This window comes from Lissotriton vulgaris, unplaced genomic scaffold (genome assembly GCF_964263255.1).
Source record: "Lissotriton vulgaris unplaced genomic scaffold, aLisVul1.2 SCAFFOLD_271, whole genome shotgun sequence".
Classification (NCBI taxonomy): Eukaryota; Metazoa; Chordata; class Amphibia; order Caudata; family Salamandridae; genus Lissotriton; species Lissotriton vulgaris.
The window spans coordinates 461,779-482,186 of NW_028242776.1; the positions used below are offsets into that span (position 1 = coordinate 461,779).

Consider the following 20,408-nt stretch of genomic DNA (forward strand, 5'->3'; position numbering starts at 1 on the left):
AGGTCATAGCTACAGTTAGAGTAAGGCATAGTGTATGGGTTATGGTTGGGGTAAAAGTTGACAAATGGGAAACAATTGATTGTTAATCTTTGGGTTTAATTATAATAAGGGATGATGTTACTGCTACACTCCAAATAACTGTTAGTGGTAGGACGGAAGTTTTGATCTTCGGGAAGAACACATCTTTGTGAGAATACTTTGTGCCCCCCCCCCCCTCCCCAAGGGACAATACCTGTTGGCCCCCCAGCTGGCACCCACACCAAAAGCCCATGCCTGCAACTTCGGCATCACTCTTGACGGACAACTCGTATCAAAAAGCCAAATCTACGTAGTTTTCTCCTCCTGCTTCCACACCCTCCTCCTGTTCCGAAAAATCGATCCCTGTCAACACCAGAAAGGCAGTCGTCACCAGCTGGCTAGACTATGGAAGCACGCTCTACATCAGCATTGACGCCCAACTCCTCAAGAGACTCCAGACCATACAGAACGCGGCAGCCAGACTCATCCTCAATTTCCCCATATGGACCAGCATCACCCCACCTCAGGAACCTCCATTGTCTCCCTGTCCAGAAGAGAAGCCAGTTCAAGATACTGACAAGCCTATAAGGCCCTACATGACCTAGGACCAGCATACATCAACCACAGCTTGACATTTCACCAACTCGCCAGATACCTGCACTCTGCTGCCTTGGCATACAGCCACCCCTGCATTCACTGAAGCTGCAGCAAAGATCATACCCTTTCCTACCTCTCCTCCAAGGCCTGGAACGACCTACCCCTCCACCTACGAACTTAAGCCTCCCTGGTAGAATTCAGAAGGGAACTCAAGACCTGAGTTTTCGACTGAGACCTGCTAAAAGAAACCTCAGCGCCCGGACACCCTCAGGGAAGCAGAGCAGTGCTTTATAAATGATTGATTGGGTTAAAGGTTAGGATTAGGAATGAGGTAAAAATTTTAGTTTGGGGTTAGAGTTGCTGAAATTGTGCATGATTCTGTAAGAAGGATGTGCAGGGAATAGAGGCACTAGAGGTAGCTCTGGGCTGTCTGCCCCCTAAAACTGCAGAGGCAACATGGTGTAAGAGTGGGGGGAGGTTAGGGTTAAGGAAAGAGTAAAATAGATTAAGTTAAGGGCTAATGTATGTCTAGGTGTAGTTTACAGGTGAATTCAAAAGATTCAAACCTTTACTTTATTACGTTTACATTTATTACGTTTACATTTTTTCATTGCCCATAGATGGGTTAGCCACGACTTTCTTGCCACTATTTAAAATCTACTTATATGTTTTAATTTTCTAAAACGTATAATTAAGTAATTAGGCTACCAAATCACCTAAGAATTTGATGACTTTTTACAAGGTTGTGAAATATTACAGTGTCTGAACTTTAAATACTGGACAAGCTGTACACCCTTATTTACAATACAGGGTGCATTATTTAGGTTATTATGATACTGCATGCTCCACTTCACTCAAACATTTTTCCTATTTTATCTTTTAATTCGTAGCTGTTTATTTTATTTGCATTTGGGCAGTTTTTTTCTCACTTGTGTTTATTAGAAATGTTTTTTATTTTGTATACCTCTCAACTGTATCAGTATATTCTGCTCTTCTCACTCACACAAAGCTCTCATAGCCCATGTGCTATATGGACCCAAATGCACTTTAAGTTGGTGTTTTTTAATTAACGCAGTTCCTTTTTTGACTATCTGCCATTGGTCTGCATTTCTGTTTTTAACTCCCCCCCCCCCCCCCCCTTTTACACCAAGATATGTGTATGACTCCCTTTTTCTGCTTACTTTGTAGTTACTGCTGAATTTACACTTACATTTAGGGGACATTAGATTTTATTTATATGTTTCTGTTGTTTGACTCATAAGCGGTGGACCGAAGGCCGCTCTACACTCAAGCTGAACACTGTCTATTATTTTATTTTATTTCTCCGGACCCATGGTTCATAATTGTTTTTTTTTTTTTTGTTTGTTTCCTTCAGGGATCCCTCTGTATTTTGTGGATCTGCAGGATGATCTAGATGACTGTAAGTATAGTTTTCTCCAACTAAGTCCTGATTTCACCAAGAATCTGTCATAAAATGCCCTCCCAATTTGCTGCTTTCCTTGTTAATGCTGCTGTAATATCTGAAAAGAGCGCTGTCAAACGTCCTTTTCAAATGAACCCTAAATTTCAGGTGTCTTCTCCAACTCCCAGATAATTTATTTTCTGTATTTTTTGTAAATCTTATTTTATGACGGAGTAGATTTTGTAAGAACATAAAATATGCATCAATAGCAAGTTTAATTCTCGCCCACCACCCCTTTTTCCGGGTTTCTCAATGAGTTACATTGCCCAAACATTAGCATTCAAAAACCTAGTAAGACAATTATGTGCAACATCACACTCTCTCTCAAATCATTCAGTGATAGGTGTACAGAAACTTAAGTTGCTGAATTATGCAAACAGTTGTCAGGCACTCAAATAGATGGCTCATGATATATATGTTCCATTTTGGACATATACTTCAATAGGGGTGAATTGTTTTAGTGTGATTGAGATCATGAGTTAATTTTGCAAAGTATAGCAGTTACTAAAGTTTTCTGAACCTCTATGCAATGTTAGTTGGTACTTTTTCTTCTGTATAGCTATCTGGTTGCTGGCCGCTCCGATCATATGCCACAGCAGTCATTTTTCATTACCGTTGGATAGGTAGAGGCTTTAGTTTTCTAGTTCTATTTTTTAAAATGCATTGCAAATCATCTTTTGGTCTTTGAGACTCTGGTTTCAGATAATTGATCTCTGTTAAAACTGGGGGTCCCTAGTTGGCAGAGGCAGGTACCACTTTCCAAATAGGGACCCTTGCTTCTAGTCAGGGTAAGGAGGAAACACTCTTTAGATAACCTCTGCTAACCCCCTTGGTAGCTTGGCACAAGCAGTCAGGCTGATCCAAATGCAATGTGTAAAGTATTTGTACCAACACTCACAGTAACACAGCGAAAACACCACAAACTGACTCCACAACAGTTTAGAAAAATAAAGGTATTTAATCTAAACTACACAAGACCAAAACGACAAAAATCCAACATACACAGTTCAAGAATATGGTTGCGAAAGAGTTCTTAAAGTTGCGATAAAAGAATCCACAGTTGCGTGAAAAGTTCACTGTTGCGTCACGTTTAGCCAATAGTACCTTTAAATGCGATAAAGTTCCAAAACAAAAGCTGGTGCGGTGGAAAACAAGCGATATGTTGCTCCTGAGACCCTGGTGAGGCATTAGCGACAGTCCTGCTGCAGCAGCGGGCGTGTTGCGACGAATCCGGTCTGTATGGGGAGGAAGGCGATGACTTGTATGGATTCCGGTGAGTAGGTTCCGTAGACCCTGGTGAGGCATTAGCGACAAATCGGGTCTGTATGAGGAGAGAAGGCGATGACTTGTTTGGATTCCGGTGCGTAGGTTCCATAGACCCTGGTGAGGCATTACCGACAGCCCTGCTGCAGCAGCGGGCGTGTTGCAACGAATCCGGTCTGTATGGGGAGGAAGGCGATGACTTGTATGGATTCCGGTGCGTAGGTTCCGTAGGAAGTTTGTTCTCGCAACGGCACGATGTGATGATCTGTAGGGGCTGCGACGATCTCCTGGGAGATGATGCGCGATCCAGCGGCAATCTTCGTCTCGCAGCTCCTCGATGCGATGGCTCTACGACGATGTTCGCAGCGACGTGATGCGGTCCGCAGGCAAGCGGTGCGGCGATCTTACCCAGCGATGACTGGCTCTGTGATGATGCTCGCAGCAATGGTAATCTTCTCGCAAACGAAGGATGTGACGTCTCCGGCAACAGGCGCTGCGAAGATCTCGGCCTTCGTAGTGGCGGGAATTTCCTCGCACTGTCGGGGATGCGCTCCGCAAGCGAGTGATGCAATAACTTTTCTGTAGCAAAGTCTCTCAAATCTTGGTTTCCAGCTTCCCAAGACAAGTACCACTTCCAGAGGCACCACACCTGACCCAAGCACTCTAGGAAGGACAGAGCTCTCTCAGCAGAGCTCAGGGAAGCTTGGGATGAAGTCCTTTTGTTCCTGGGACTTCAAAACAGGGAGCCAGCTCACAACAGGCCCTTGGAGATTCCTTCAATTAAGGAGACAAAGCAACAACAAAGTCCTTCCCCTCTCCTAGGCAGCAAAGCAACTGCAGGTCAGTCCAGCTTCACACAGCAGGGCAGTCCTTCTTCTTCAGTCTTCCAGCTTTCTTCTTGGCAGAGGTTCCTTCTTGTTTCCAGGATCTAATTTTCTGTAGTCTGGGGTCCTGTACTTATACCCCTAAAAGCCTTTGTTCCCTTTGTGCATGAGTTCTCTGAGCCTGGTCTGAACCAGTTCTGGGCGTTCCTTGAGCACTTTGTTTTCCTGGCCTCTCCTTTCCATTCAGAGAGAGGGGCAGGGTCGTCAGCCGCCCAGCAGGAGGTGGAGCAAACATTGTGGAGGGAAAGCACAGCCCTGGAGCATTTTGTTGACCTGATTCCTTCTCTCCTTTCACAGTGCAGGGCAGAGACATCAGACGCACCACAGGGGGTGGAGCAAGCACTGTGGGGGGCAGGCACAGTCCTATTCAGGTCCCAGGTGCTATCCCCTCCCACCACTCAAGATGCAGATGCAGTCATTCAGCCTAGGGCGGACTCATCCAGCCTCCTGGGGGCTCTCCAGCCCCGGTCACTCTCAAACCAGACAGTCCATTCACAAACAGGCCAAGGAACACAGAAAGGTCAGACAAGAGAACAGCCACTTTCTAAAAGTGCTGTTCTCAAACAGGGTTTAAAAATAACCTTTCCTAAAAGATGTGTTATTAAATTCTGAGTTCAGGGATACTAGACTTTTATGTCCTATCTTGCTCCTATGGGAAGATAAGCTGGTAGCCACTGTAGCCAGCATTCCCCATGATAGCCCATGAGGCAAGATAGCCTTACAATAGTGAAAAACGAAAACGGCTGTAATTCACTACCAGAGCATGTCACCTGCACTAGTACATGCTCTACCTTTCACATACACTGCACCCTGCCAAAGGGGGTACCTTGGGCCTTCCATAGGGGTGACCAATGTGTACAGAAAGGGAAGGGTTAGGCCTGGTCAGTGGGGACACTGACCTGGAGGACATAGCAGTTCACAGACTGCACACATGCACTGCGGTGGCAGGCCTGAGACACCATTTTAGGGCTACTTATGTGGGTGGCACAATCAGTGCTGCAGGCCCACTAGTAGCATTTGAATCACCAGCCCTGGCACACTCAGTGCACTTTACTAGGGACTTCTTGGTAATACAAATATGCCAATCATGGATAACCAATCACAATAACAATTTACACAGAGAGCATATGCACTTTAGCACTGATCAGCAGTGGTAAAGAGCCCAGAGTCCTATTGCCAACCGCCACGGGTCAGGAAAAACAAGGGAGGAAGAAGCAAAAAGTTTGGGGATAAACCAGCAAAAAGGGCCATTTCCAACAATCTCGATTTTTTTGGCCATGGTGTGTTTTACTGCAGAAACAATGCCTTGAAGTTGGGAGGAAAGCAGAGCTTTAAAGATCAAAAAAATGTTAGTAGACCTGCAAGTCTCATAACTTGAAAAATCTACTCGATCTAACTGTTATATACTTGATCTATGTCTCTGAAAGCTAATCAAATGTGACAAGATACAAGATTTAAAGGCAACCTTTATTGCTCATTCACTTTGTGAGCAATAAAGATGCCTTTAAATCTAGTTATTTGTCACATTTGCTCCGCTTTCAGAGACGGAGGTCAAAAGTCGGTTTGTCTTCCTACTTGCCAGAAAGGGCGAGTAGGCCCTAAAAATAGCTCTTCCTGATTAAATCTGGCTCCTCACAGCAAGTGGGCAAATGGATTTTTCGAGCCCTGAAAAGTGACGGACTGATTCGACCTATAGAAATACTGACTGTATATAATCAGTTTTCAAATTGTAAAGTAGAATTTGCTCCGTGTCTCTGTACCCGCTAACTCTGTCGCAGACTATTATGGGAATCCAGGTAAGAGCTTTGGAAAGCTAACATCAAGCTTAATATAATAATGCTGTACTTAGTGAATTGTAGACCATAAGAATTGTAAAAGCATTACTGATTGGAATAGGTTGCTTCTGGACTCTGGGTGTTTTTCGGATCTGCATCAGAGTCTTCACATATAGCTTGAACATTCAGAATAGATTTGATGAAAAACTGTTGAGAAGAGAGGGTTTGGACTGCAGAAGGATACCATAAGACGATCTTAGACATAGCATCAGTGAATTGCTCCACTGGACTCTGCTTGGATTGAATAGCTCAAATGGTTTATATAGCTGAGCTAAATTTGCCATGCATTTGGTTCGGTCTCCAAATGTGCAACTGTATGAAGGAATCACAAAATTCTGTTAATCTGCTAACATTAAATGAGAGAGACACATCTACCGCATGTGATTAAGTTGGAACTCTGTGCACCAATATGGAATTTTCAATTGCAAACTCGGTGTTTGAGAACTTTTTGAAATCCAAATCCTTCCCTGAAAATACAAAGAAAACAAACATTGGCATAGCTAATAGGTCTCACCTTTGGACAATATACGTGTTTCCAGCACGTGTCTATCTCGGTAATGTTTTTTTATACTGTGGATATTTAAATAGCTCCCATTCATCTGGCCTTGCAGCACTCAATGGCTCTCCAAATTTGTTTTACGGTAAATGTTAGTGCTACAGCACACACTGTTCCGTAATTTTCCATGCTGCTATTTTTCTTTAATGTTTGTCTGCATAAGGAGGATGTGTTATACTGGATTCAAGTTCGTCCAGAGCAGGCCAACACAAATAGGGTGCTGCAAATTGGGTAACGATTTCTTGGGCGTCATTTTATTTAAGCTAGTGTTTACATCAAACAATGCATCCTAAGTGCTTCATATTAACTTCAGACAAATCATTTACCTGGGTATTAGGGTGTTTTGCAGCTTAAACGCTGTCAGTCTGTTGATTTTCTAAACTACCAAACTCAGCAGTATAAAATAGACACGTGTTAAAAAAAGTGAATAATGAAAAAGGGGCTTCATTTTAATGCACTGAAATAAAGCAATAGAAAAAAGCTCTTTCGAAATGTCTTGCTGAATTTTGGACCCGACTGTATAGAACATCTCTTTTTGGTGAACCATTTGAGATTATCTTCGATCTTAATTGGGTTTCATTGAGTAGGGTTTTTAGTAATTTAACCCGCTTGCATCAGTAACATGTCTTGTAGCTAGCAGAAGTCTAAAGGTATGCAAAGCGTGGTGCTGTACTTTACACTTTGAACAGCAGCCCAAACAAGCTCTTGCAAATGCAGCCTCCTATGCAACACTACAATGTGCAGGACAAGTGAGAAGAAGGGCCAATGGGCCTGCTTTAGCGACCACCAAGAAGTTTTGGAAATTCCCTGTTCGGTGGAGGTAAAAAAAAATAAAAATAGGCATGTGCGTGCCAAGGAGAGCACGAAAAAGCAAAGCAATACAATCATAAATATTGTAAAGATTAATTTGCCACACAGAGCAATATATGTGTTTAATAGAATGGAGACCTTTTTAGATTAAAACTAATTGGAATTAGCGGTGTACGTTTACCGGAAACAAGGCATGAGAAACAGCATCATGCAAAACAAATAACACGCCATCCCTTCCCCCGCTTTGCACCCGCCACCAAGCAGTAAAAAGCAAACAGTGCGCCCACACGCACGCTTCTACCACTGTAGACACAGAACAGGCACATGTTCCTACTATAACCAGAGTAGGTACACTGTAGTAGTACTGCAGCCAGGGTGTGTGAGCACATAAAAATACAATAAAGGCATTTGTACTGCAGTTAGTGTGCACACACAGCACAACAGGACACCCAACACAGGATTGCACCCAGTTTATGCAGACACAGTATTGTATAGTAACCACAGTAAACGCATACTGGAACTGTCTCTAGTGGCCTCACTGTCCTGCTAAATCACCAAACTATGCACAAGCTGGACCCGAAGATATTTGAGCGCTTTACACTAGCACCACTTACATTACACAAGGACATATTAATTTCTTGGCAGGCACAGGGAGATTAAGAAACAGCAAAAACTCATGCAGTTGTCTGCAGCATTGCCCCCAAAGGTTCTTTGGATTAGTGCGCTCTGAAAGACCCTCATGCCCGACCGAAGCAGATCCCCAGGTCCGACCGAAGCAGATGGAAGTTAACAAAAGGAAGCAGGGGAGGAAAGTGCACCACACGGGAGCAAACTTCTCCCATACAGTGCAGAAAAGCAGAGACTGAGGGCCTTGAGCAGTTACATAACCGATACGAGAGATGCCCTTAAGGGAAAATCTAGGGCTGAACAGAGAACTTTCACAGCGTCTGCTCTTCCTCCTCTCCCTATGCACTTTAACTGAAAAGAATGCAACACCGCCCCAAGGAATCTTCACACAGTTTCGAGTGACCCGCTAAAGATGCAGTGCTAGTCATGTTGTTGATTTTCTCGGAAGCCCCACAGATTTGTAGCCCTATTTCATTCTGTGGTGATTTTGTTTCTTCAGATTGACACCAGCTGGAAATGTTATGATGCAGCATGGCTAGAGTTGTGCCATTTGCATTTGCAGTCCTATCACCTGTTCAGCATTTTTTTTTACATGACTAAGCCCATTGGCAGGTTTTGTAATCCTGGTTTTTAAAAGAACGATAAAACGAGTGTGTGAGTTATTGAAACTGCCGAATCAACTTTACTGGAATAGCTGCTATCACAAATGAGCGGCGCTGAGGCGAGAGCGGAAAAGGAAGTGGGTGATGGTTTTTGCAAAGCTAATAAACACAACCATCCTAAAACCGTAGCCGATGCAAAAAAAAAAAAAGTACACCCAAATTAACATAAATGGCCAGAAGTGAACTGATACATGTAACAGGGCCATCTTCCAGAGCAGGAATAAAACAGCCAAAAGGTGGAACAAATGTAAACTATTCACCAATGAAATCAAAGGAATTTCGTAAGGCAGAGAAAGGAACCAATGAAATGCAATGGGCGTGCTGAAAGCCCATAGAGAAGATACAGCATGTCTCGAGAGGCAGCGCATGCTCTGCCTAGGCTTGACCTAACAATAAAGTGTGGGCATAATATAACACATTTCTTTAGCCCCTGTCTCTGCCAAAACATGGCAAATAAGTGTCTGGAATATTAACATTTAACATATTTGCCATTTTCGAGTATATTGTTGAAAATGTATTCAAATCAAATTTTATTAGCGTGTCTTGAGGTTTGCAAACCTACTTAGATGGTGTTCAGTGTCTGTTTCTGCTACATGTTGTTTGATCTCAGTTTTGTCAGGTTTGAGACCTGCTAACCAAATTCAACTGTGTAATACATTCAAGCCAGATTCAAGCCTGTCCCTTGTACTACAGTGGCATTTTCAAGACCCTGGAAAGGGATGGAATGTATTTAACTCCAAATTGCTAGTCAAGTTTGTGACTAAATAAGGAAAGCAGTAAAAAGTTACAGTCTGGTGCATGCATGTTAGTCAAGTGCTATTGTCAGGGATCACAGCATGAGAGGGTCACTGCGTGGAGCAAGACTGGAATATCTCCACAAGTATTTTAAGACTGTGCACTGAGGAATGGGGGCCCCATTGCTCTTTCAATCACTTGTGGGACATCAGTGTGTATAAAGAACAAAGGAAACCAGGGGTGTGGAATTTAATAAAATATTTCCTTGTCCATGGGACACGTTGCTTCTTAACTTACTTGTCCTGTAGCAAAATCCACGTGTTCCTTTGGTGCCATGCATTGTGGTGACAAATTATGGCGGCAATCTCGTTTTATAAGAGCTCTGATCAGGGGTGTGGAATTTAATAAAATATCTACTTGTGCAAGTTGCTTCATAAATCCACCTGTCCTGTAACTAAATCTACTTGTCCCTTTTGTGCCATGTAATGTGGCGACAAATTATGGGAGCAATCTAATTATAGAAGAGCTCTGAAATAGCCTCTTTGATTACGCCAGGGCTACTTCCATAGTAGGGTTCGAATACTAGCAATACCCTTATGTTGCCACGTTTCCGCATGTCTGCATACTGGGGCTGAAGATAATGGAAAGCAACTGTGTTGGAATGCCCTTTTGAGTCTATGCAAACCTACTAACTTGCATGTTTTAAGAGTTTTCACCAACTCTTCTCTAATCTTTACCCATACTGAGAAAGGTTGGATATTTACTCTGGACAATGGCAGACATAAACCTTCTTCCAGGGTTGGGAACAAAAGTGACTGGAGGGAAAGTAAACTTGCAAACACTCAGATTTTCGCATGAGCAAATCTACACCTGCAGATTTGCTCATGCTAAAATGCAGTTCACAAATATTTTCTAGGTGTACTATTTCTTATGTAAAGTCTTGTGGATTCGCGAAAGTCCTATATCTGCACTTAATCCAAGGACATGGGTGCACTTTATTTAATAATTGGGCCACTAATTAGGTCTGGGGTTAACCATGACCTTTGGTGTTTATTAAAATGTTGTCTCTCTCTCGACTAGCTTTACTGTGAGTGACAGCATTCAGTTCTTTCACAAGGAGCATATCGACACACAGTCGTTTTGTTCAGTGCCAGGAACTACTGTGCAATGTGTGTTTTTTGAGGCCAAAACAATTTTTGCTTTTGTCAATATTTGTTATAATGGTGAGGACATGCAGCTCCAACACCAATAAAGTTTTGCAAAATCCATGCCAAAACAAGTCACGCATTAAAGCTAAAAGGCTTATCAACAAGTTCAGACCTATTGGCTTTACCAATGCATGTTTATTATTATGTTTCCCATAATCTTAATAAAACTGGTTACACTGATTTTCCATTATGAATATTTTTGGGAAATACTAGCGTACATCAACACATTTTACTAAATGATGCTGTAAAGAAACGGTACCTACATTTTTCCAGTAGTTTAGCGAAATGTTTTTGCATTTCTTTTTAGAACATTTTATTTTGAAAGCAAAGAATCATCAATCTTGCTTTCAAGTTCATGCAAATATTTTCATCTAATCAGAGAGCATTCTGGGAGCATTATACATAGCCTCATATTGCTAAACATTGAAAACGTGTGTATACTTTTTTATACTCTTAACCACTGTCAGTAGTACGGTCTGAGCTTACACCATTTACTTAGAGTGCTCACCCTGTTAATAAAGCCTTTGCATTAATGAACCATAAATACAAGTTTGAACAGCATTAACACATGGACACAAATACTACCTTAACTGCAGACAATGCCTTTCCCTGATACATAATGTGGTACTGTAAACTGGCAGCCAAAGGGTTTGTACTGTAAGGGGTTGGGCCTACTTGTCCCAAGGACAAAATACACATGAAAACTTGGTGCCCTTGACCCCAAACAATATGTCTCGGGCGTCGGGCTATAGGTATTCCACATCCCTGTCTGATAATAGCCTCTCCAAGGCTATTAGGTGAGGGCTCAAGGTTTGAATGCTAGCAATTCCCTTACTTTGCCACCTTTCTGCAGATCTGCATACTGGGACTGAAGGTAGCGGTAAGCAATAGTCCCAGGTTTGGAATGCCCTTGTGAGTCTATGCAAATCTACTAACGTGCGTGTTTTAGGAGTTTTCTCCAGCTTTTCCCCAATTTTTTTTTCATATGTTGAGAAAGGTCGGAAATTTACTACTGGACAAGGGCAGAAGTGTAACTTCTTCCAGGGTTGGGAACAAATGGTTGGAGGGAATATCAACTTGTTAATGCTCAACAGATTTTTGCATGAGCAAATCTACACATGCATATTTGCTCGTGCTAAAATGAGTTCACCAATATTTTCTAGGAGTATGATTTCCAGGCCTTATGTAAATTCTGGTGAATTAATGAAAGTCATAAATCTGCTCTAATGCAAGGGCATATACCATGGATGCACCTATGTGACTTTCTTTAAGAATTGGCCATCTAATTAGATTGGGTGTTAAGAAAAACCTTCTATTTTAATTGACAGTGTATATCTTTGTCTATCAGCTGGCTTCAGTGTGACCGTATTCTGCTCTTTCACAAGGAGCGTATTGGCACAGAAAGATTTGTTTAGTGCCAGAAACTGTCACATTTTCTGCTTTTTGAAAACAAAACATATTTTTTGTTTTTGCCTATTGTTGTTATAATAGCCAGGACCCAGCAGCTTCCACAACAATTAAGTTTTACATAAACTGTCAAAACAAAATGTACATTGACAAAACCAAATGGCTGACCACCAATGTCAGACCTATTGGCTTTGCCAATGCTTGTTTATTTTCATGTTTCCCATAATCTGTTGAAAACCGGTTACACCGATTTTTCCATTGTGAATATTTATTGGAATACTAGCATATATCAACACATTTTAATAAGTTATGTTTGAAAGAAGTGCTAACTAAAATTTTAGCAAAAGTTTTTTCTCCTGATTGCATTTGTTTGTGTATATTTCATTTTGAATGCAAAGAATCGTCAGTCTTGCTTTCAAACTTCTGCAAATATTTGCATCTAATCAGAGCATTCTGGGAGCATTATACGTAGCCTCATATTGTTAAACTTTGCAAATGAGTGCACATTTTTATCCTGAAGCTACTGTCAGTAGTACAGTTCAAGCGAACTACATTTCCTTAGAGTGCTCACCCTAACAATAAATGCTTTGCATCAATGAACCATGAATACAAGCTTAAACAGCATTAACACATGGACACAAACATTTCTTTAAAAGCAGACAATGCCCTTCCTAGATCCATAATGTGTTACTGTAAATCTGCAGCTGAAGGGTTTGTGCTGCAGGGGATTGGGCCTACTTGTCCCAAGGACAAAATAAACACACAAACCTGTTGTCCTTGATTCCAAAGAATATGTCCTGGGCACCGGCTATAGGAATTCCACAACCCTGGAAACCCTGAAAGATCATTTCAAAATACATTTTACTGTAGAATGCTTTATTGTAATTTGTCCAGCAATTTATACCCCAGTGGAAGGCCTTCAACAATTAGGTTGGGCCTTAATCGTGGCTACATCGTTACTTATACGATTGGTGGACTATAGGTTTGTAATATGTCTGGTGCAGAGCTAATGCATGAGGGTTTTGGCGGAACAATTTTTGGAAGAAAATGAAGGAGTTGGGCTTGTGCAGCCAATGCCTGTGGATCCTCCTGTGTGAATTGTTGGATTGCTGATTTGGGTGAAGCAAGTGGGTTAGAGACTTCACCCTCTGCTTCTGGCCTTTTTTCTCCTCCTGGTCTGGCCATGAAAGGCAGCTCTTCTTTGAAAGACATGTTGGAAAGGGTGGCTGTAGTTTTAGATTTTTCTTCCTTCGGTGGCAAAGTGTACTTACCCCCTCATTGGAGTTCTTCACCCTGGCCCATCAGTTGTTGAGCCGGTATTGCCCTTCTGTGAGGCACTGCATGATGTTTTGTTCTGGGCCAGGTCTAAGCCAGATACTGGTTCTCCTGTGGACTGTTTTATTGCCCACAAGTACCACCCTGCCCCCACAGACCCAGATTGTCTCCTTCGTCACCCAACACACCACAGTTCTGTGGTGTAGGTCTCTGCGGCTTCTCATGATTTGGATGGTCTGCCTCTTACACCGCTGGGCACAAGTTCCAGAAGACAGGACTCTTGTGCAAAGCATATTTTCTCTTGCCCTTGTGCTGCTCTATGTTCCATTAACACATCTTGCGTCCTCGGACCTTCTTCTCATGCCTTATGGGATTAGTTGTAATGACTGTTACTATTGCTCCCAGATACTAATTAGAACGGTCTTGCCCATTTCAATTTGGATGGGCAGCCGGCTGCTAAATTAATTATTCGATATGTGATGGACACAACCGATTCAGTTGGACGTGCCATGGCTGCTTTTGTGGTTTTGTGCTGGCGGGCTTGGCTTCGTACCAAGAAGTTTTCAGAGGCAACCCAATCCACATTAGTTGACATGCTTTTTGATGGCCTCTATTTATTTGGCCCCCATGCTGACACTGCTTTGTTCATTTTCGATACAGTAGGGGTACTGCTGACAATTAGTTCTGTTTCCCTTCTCTCAACATTCATTATTATTCTACAGCAGAGTTGGTCATGTTCAGCTTGTTATTCTGTTTTTGTGTCACTGACTCACATCTGTGTTGTGTTATATTTGTTGGAGGGCCCCTCTGTGGGTTTGCTCTGTGTAGCATGTTGCCGGGTGTGGCACTTGCAGTTGGCCTATTGCCATTCTTTTTACTAATTTGCTATCTCTTATGGGATCCTATGGTTTGTTTTTCTTCTGGGGAAGGTTGTGTACAGTTTGTCTGATGCCACTACCTGTGCACTTTTGGTGTTTCCTGATTCTCTCAGGGAGCACCCTTTATGTTAAATAATTTTCCACTAGCGCAGTGGATCATTTAGTAGGATCTCTACTCAGCAATTCACGTTGAGGGCCTGACCAATGTTTACTGTGAGGGCATCTTTTTCTCGTGTCCCCGTTTTCTTTCCGCGACGTTTCCAGCCTTTCTTCAGCAGTTTACGTAGTGTTATTTCCACTATTCTATTTTTCATCCTGCTGATTTTCTTTATTGTTGGTGTATTCCACATTCTTCATCTGTGTGGTTATGCATGAGGTTCTCGGATTCTTGGTCTTACTATTGGTTTCTAACCAATGGATCCGTATATGGTGTTCTTTTCATAGATGGTTATGTATGTTTATGCTATACTGTTTTGCATAGCCTGGTCTTCAGGCTTCTGTTGTTATCATAGTAGTCACTTTTAGATTTCTTTCTTCATTAGATGATTTTCTCATCTTTTTACTGCAGTTACGTCAATTCTTAGACATACTGTGTTTGGCATATCACGCAAGGCACTCTGTCCTGGCACTTGTTTTTCCTTTCACTCCAGGCTTACAAGTGTTACCTTCCTCGTTCCTTCAATTTTGTTGAATCCTGCTTTGTGTGGATCTGTTGTTCCTCCTTTGTTTATTTCATTTGCCTCTCCTTCCGATTGGCTTTCATTGTTGGTTCACGAGTTTAGACCTTATGCTTTATGTACCCTAATTTCTCTTCGGGACTATGTTTTTTTTTTTACTTGTTGGATAGCCTTCATTGCTTTGACAGTCTTGATCCTCCAATAATTGGCTTTTACTTACCGTGGCCTGTTTTAAGGTCCAGTTCAGCTTTGTATTCTTTATAGAAAGGCTCCCTTTCTTGTTGCTTTCTGCAGTATGTGTCTTTTCAGTCCCTTTTCAGGCTTCTAATCGGCTAGCATAACTTCATTATGCTTCCCTGGTTTTTCTTTTGTCTAGGGGTATGATTTCCCCTGTTATCTTTTTCTCTATTTATCTGTACTATGTTGCTAATTGCTCAGCCTCATACTACTTATGTTAATGAACGTCAGCGTTATGATGCTTTTTTCTTTTGTTGCTTTATTTTATATATTACTGTATTATCTACGGATGTTTATACATGCATATTTGTGTAGACACACATGTACAAAATGTATATATTTCTTTTTGGTAACATGGCCTCCGTGTCACCCTTTTGAGCTATGTCTAGATGCATTGTTTTTTTCTCCAATTGCTGTGGGTATGAGGACCTTTGCTCTGTAACTGTTTCTTTGGCCTTGTTTTTATGGGCTTCGGCTATTCATGGTTCCAGTTCCCACCTTGGGTCTGTGTAATATGGGATCATATTGATTTGGTGTGTTTTGACACCATTTTTTCCATTGCCATGGGTTCAGCCTATCCGTGCATTTCCATGTCTGTTTTTACTGTTAATATCTGTGGTTCTTCCACGGTTCTTATGGTGGGATGTATTTTTATTCTCTCCTAATTTCTCATTCTGCTGGTTCTTTCTGTCTTTCATTGGACCAGTTAGTTCTATATTCAGATGTTTTGTTAAGGGCAGTTAGCAGAGCCACCTCCAAGGATGGTGCTGCTTTGGTACCTAATTCTAAGGTAAGGAATCTGCGGGTAGATGTCTTTCAGATGGGCAAGTTACTTAGCTTTGGTAATGCCTTATCTGGTAGTGACACAGTCTAGCCGCAGATTCCTTACTGACCCACTCATCCTCTCTGTTCTGCGAACTGTTTTCTTCTTACCTACAACATCCATTTTTAGGTCGAGGATCGTCTCACTGCGTAGCAGTTGGCGGAGCCCGAGATATAATGTTTCTTAGAGGGGGCTTGGAACCCGCCCCTCTTCTCCATTGGCTGGCCTTTGGAGGAGAGGGGCGTCACTCGGTTAAAGCCCCGTCTTTTTCGGATTTGGGGGCGTGTTTTTTAGGTTCTTTCTATCTGTGATGTCATCCGTCACTCAAACCTAAAAACACGCCCCCGAATGCGAAAATGACCGTGCTTTCTCCGAGGCATTTCTGCTTTGCCTCGGAGAAACATGGTGGTGGTTTCCGGAGCTGCTCGGCTCCTCTGGCGTTTCCCACCCCGCCCCTTCCTTCTGCCCGCAGCCCTCCTCCGTCCCGCTCTCGCCCCCCCCTTCCCTCCGCCCGCAGCTCTCCTCCGTCCCGCTCTCGCCCACCCTTCCCTCCGCCCGCAGCTCTCCTTCGTCCCGCTCTCGCCCCCCTTCCCTCCGCCCGCAGCTCTCCTTCGTCTCACCTCGCCCCCCTTCCCTCTGCCCGCAGCTATCCTTCGTCCCGCTCTCGCCCCCCTTCCCTCTGCCCGCAGCTCTCCTTCGTCTCTCCTCACCCCCCCTTCCCTCTGCCCGCAGCCCTCCTCCGTCCCTCTCTCGTTTAGGACTTGTTCCTCATATATCCAGGCAAACAACAGTATATTTAGAAAATGTCCTGATTTTCAGTGAGGCTCAGCAGAACCGAGAGTAAGGCAGGCTTTCATTTTTACCAGAGTACAAGTACTTCACAGACTTTATCAGAAAGCATTTTAGTTAAGAAAGATAACACAATGTATACGAGTTTCTGTTGGTTGTCCCCAGTGACATATGGTTTGTGTCTTTTTATGTTTGTCAGAACTGTCAATTCAACCATTCCGCCTCTCGGTCATTCAAAATTGTAGTCCTACTTCTATCGTTGTGGAATCTCTCGGTTTTTTGGTTTTTAAAGTCTGGTCCTCCTCCGTGCTTTAAGTAGGCGTGTGCTGTCAGGTGTAGTGGACCACACTTTTACTTTAACGGCGGGCTCCACTTTTCAGCTGTTGGTGCAATATTTCAAAAGGCAATATACACTGTTGAGGATTTTTCTTGCATTGCCCTTGTCACTGCAGGCCCTACGAGGCTCGTGGATCCCAGCTCTCTTGCCTCTACTCCGCTCGCTGTAGGCCCTACGGGGCTTGTGGACTCCAGCTCTCTCACCCATGCGCCTTTAGCTGTAGGCCCTACTAGGTTCGTGAACCCCTGCTCTCTCGCCCCCTACTCCTGTCATTGTAGGCCCCTCTCACAGGGATACGTCCCACTGCTGCAGAACCGCAGACTCTGCTTGGGGTGTGACGCAGAGCTGGGTGACTTCTAGAGTAAGTGCTTGATCCAGGGGGAAGGCCACTAGAAACTCCAAATATTATACTGTACCTGTGGTTGAGGAAATCCTGTCTGTAGAATCCCCTACAGACTGAGCACTTCCTACAGAAATTGGCGGATTTTAGGTTAACGCCCAACATTAACTCTGGACCTTACTACAAGTTAGAAGTTGGGTGGAGGGGCCGCCTGCCCGGGAGATAAAAGATCAGTGCACCGGGCTGCGGCGTGAAGTAGACTGGGCAGTCGCCTTGCAGGGGGCACCGTGCGAAAAGGGAATGACCCGGTGAGTCGCCCTGGCCCATGTTTGGGGGATAGTGAGAGATCGGACTGCCCTAGAAGACTAGCTGACGGTTGCCTAACTTCAAGAGGGCGCCCGGTGAACTGAGTTACGGGCCCCGTGTTGCGTGCAATAGACAGCCTGAGACCGGCGTCTGCAGCTCACATGCCGTGCGGGCGGTGTATGTCATAGGGTGTGACCTTCAGTATCCGGGGGGGGGGGGGTTCGTGGGAGTGCAAGTCAGAGAGGGAGGGCTCATATATGTCACAGGGTGGGGTGAACTCTTCAGGACCCTTCTGGGAGTGTGTGTGGTGCCTTATGTCATAGGGTGGAGTGACATCTGCTGTATGCAACTGGTATCTTCAGTGCCATTTGCACTAATGGGGAGGGGCTTAAGTGAGGGTCACTATATAAATGCAGAGAGTGAACCTGTAGGTATGTGGGTTTTGGTGGTCTTAGTAAAATATCTTTGACATGGGTAGACTTATCTGAATGTGATAAGTGGCTTGGGTGGTACCTGTTACAAACTTGCTGGGCCCCTAAGGCGGTTCATCACGGTAGGAGCAAACCCTTAGGATATTTGCATTCTTCAGGTTGTCTGTCTAAAGTACTATTGATAAGGGTAGACACAACTGAAGTTCCTGTTCAGTTATATGACTGATATTCCCTGGTGCAGCATGGCTGTACTTTGCAGGTGAAGTGTGACTGAGAGGAGGATAAAAGCCTGTGGTAGGGTGTATTCTTGGTGTGTTGTGTGTAAATAGTCACTAGGATTGGCAGAGCTGACTTCCCTGCGTGGTATGTGTCACACGTCCTCTGATGATACCTGGTATTCCTGGGCAGACCAAACCTCCTCAGAGTCGGTCTGTTAGACTTTTGGGTAATTTGCGGTTTGACAGACGCAGACTTATTCTGTTTGAGGTCAGGTCATTACTTGCAGAGCTCTGCCTTTATTCAATTGCATCTGCTGAGGTAGAGAGGTGACAGCTCCCTGTGTTAACCGTGTGGGTTTCGGGTGGCTGTCAATAGAGAGAGTGTGCCTAGTGACTGCACATAGAGGTTGTGATGACCACACATCGAGTGGGTTTGTGGGGCATTTGTTTGTAGTCTGACTGAGCTCAAGTAAATACGTGTTGAGTATCTGGTAGGGCTCAGGTTCTTTTTTAGGTTTCGCCTATTATCATTCGCTTGCGAATGTAATAGGCGAAAATTCAAGGGCTTGATCGACTCGTCAAACCACCGCGGTTTCTTCACAGTGCATGTGAGTCACGTGACCACAAAAGCAGGTCATGTGACCACACAAGCACGTGCATCTCCCTAATCCGCCTGCATTCCCGCCCCCCCACCAGGCTCTCCCGCCCCCATCCGGCTTCCCTCCGCGCATCTGCCTGCCACACTTAAAATGGCGATTGGTAGCTGTCAACAAGGGGGATGTTTGCCACCTCGGGACACAGTCGGCATCAGAGACTGCTGTGGCTTTGCTCTCAGTGCCTTTAATGTCACTAAAACACCTCGGTGAAAACAGCCACCCTGCTGGGTCTGCTGTGCGTTTCTTTTCTTCCAGCTCGCACACGGCTGCGGCTTCGCTCTCAGTGCCTTTTTATGTCACTGAAACACCTCGGTGAAAACAGCCACCCTGCTGGGTCTTCCGTGCGTTTCTTTTCTTCAAGCTCGCACACAGCGCAATACGCCTGCATTCCCGCCACCCCCCGCACCCCCCCCACCACCAGGCTCTCCCGCCCCCACCCGGCTTCCCTCCGCGCATCTGCCTGCCACATTACAACATGACTTACACCTAACCAATGTGAATCCAAACCACATAGAATATTAAGAGATCGCGGTCCTTCTGCTCCGCAAATACCCTACAACTGTATAGTAGGCTTTGATTTCATACGCACTTTAAGGTTGTACAAACCATGGCAATTTACTGCACTCTACATAATACAATAATCCAGCATGCTCATGACTACTGTAACAGCCTCAATTTGGGTCTCAGAGTACACCTGCCCTGTGACAGCATAGTTCAACTTTGCAGCCAATTAACTCTGCATCACCTGCCATACCAACAACCAGCGTCCCACCAAAAGCAAATGACAGACTGGCTATCTGCCAGTTATAAGGTGAAGCAGTACTTTAAATGGGCAGGTACGGAGTACCTTCGCCTCTCAGCACTGCTGCAGTACATTTAGTTAAAGGAACTGCACTTCTCAGGAGTGAATAGGTACTCTGAACAGTGAGTACCAGCACTTCTGTATTTACATTTAAAATAATGAAGATTAAAAATATTACTTTACGGACAAATGGCAATTCAGAGCCTACCTGAAAGTAATCTGTAGACAAATAGTGAAATATTGTATTTATGAGATACAAATGTAGACAAAAAGTGAAATATTTTAGTTATGATATACAAAACTATTACACAGTCGTGCAAATGCCTTCCACCAACCTGATATTCAAAGGCATCAATTCCCAAGGCATTTTGAAGCGGAATAAATATGTAATGTGCATAACTATCTGGACATACGAGCAAGCCTTAAAGTAAGAACCCCCCGCCCTGTTATGAAGACCTACGGGAGATATTTAAACATGCAAAAAATATGGTTTTATGCTGTTCACAAGATTGAAAGTTTTGTTTGCCAATGCTGGTATTTTAAGATACATTTTTCAGAATAATGAACTTTGCACT

The 20,408-nt window shown here is 43.7% G+C and overlaps 1 protein-coding gene across 2 annotated transcripts in view; it reads left to right on the top strand.

Moving 5' to 3' along the window:
* LOC147668845 (serine/threonine-protein phosphatase 4 regulatory subunit 1-like) overlaps positions 1-20,408 on the top strand; it is a 365,836-nt gene that overhangs the window by 1,727 nt on the left and 343,701 nt on the right. For both annotated transcript variants that reach the window (XM_086948406.1, XM_086948404.1), the window contains exon 2: positions 1,991-2,035. In XM_086948406.1, the coding sequence (XP_086804532.1) occupies positions 1,991-2,035 (45 nt within the window). The remainder of the gene's footprint in view (positions 1-1,990; positions 2,036-20,408) is intronic.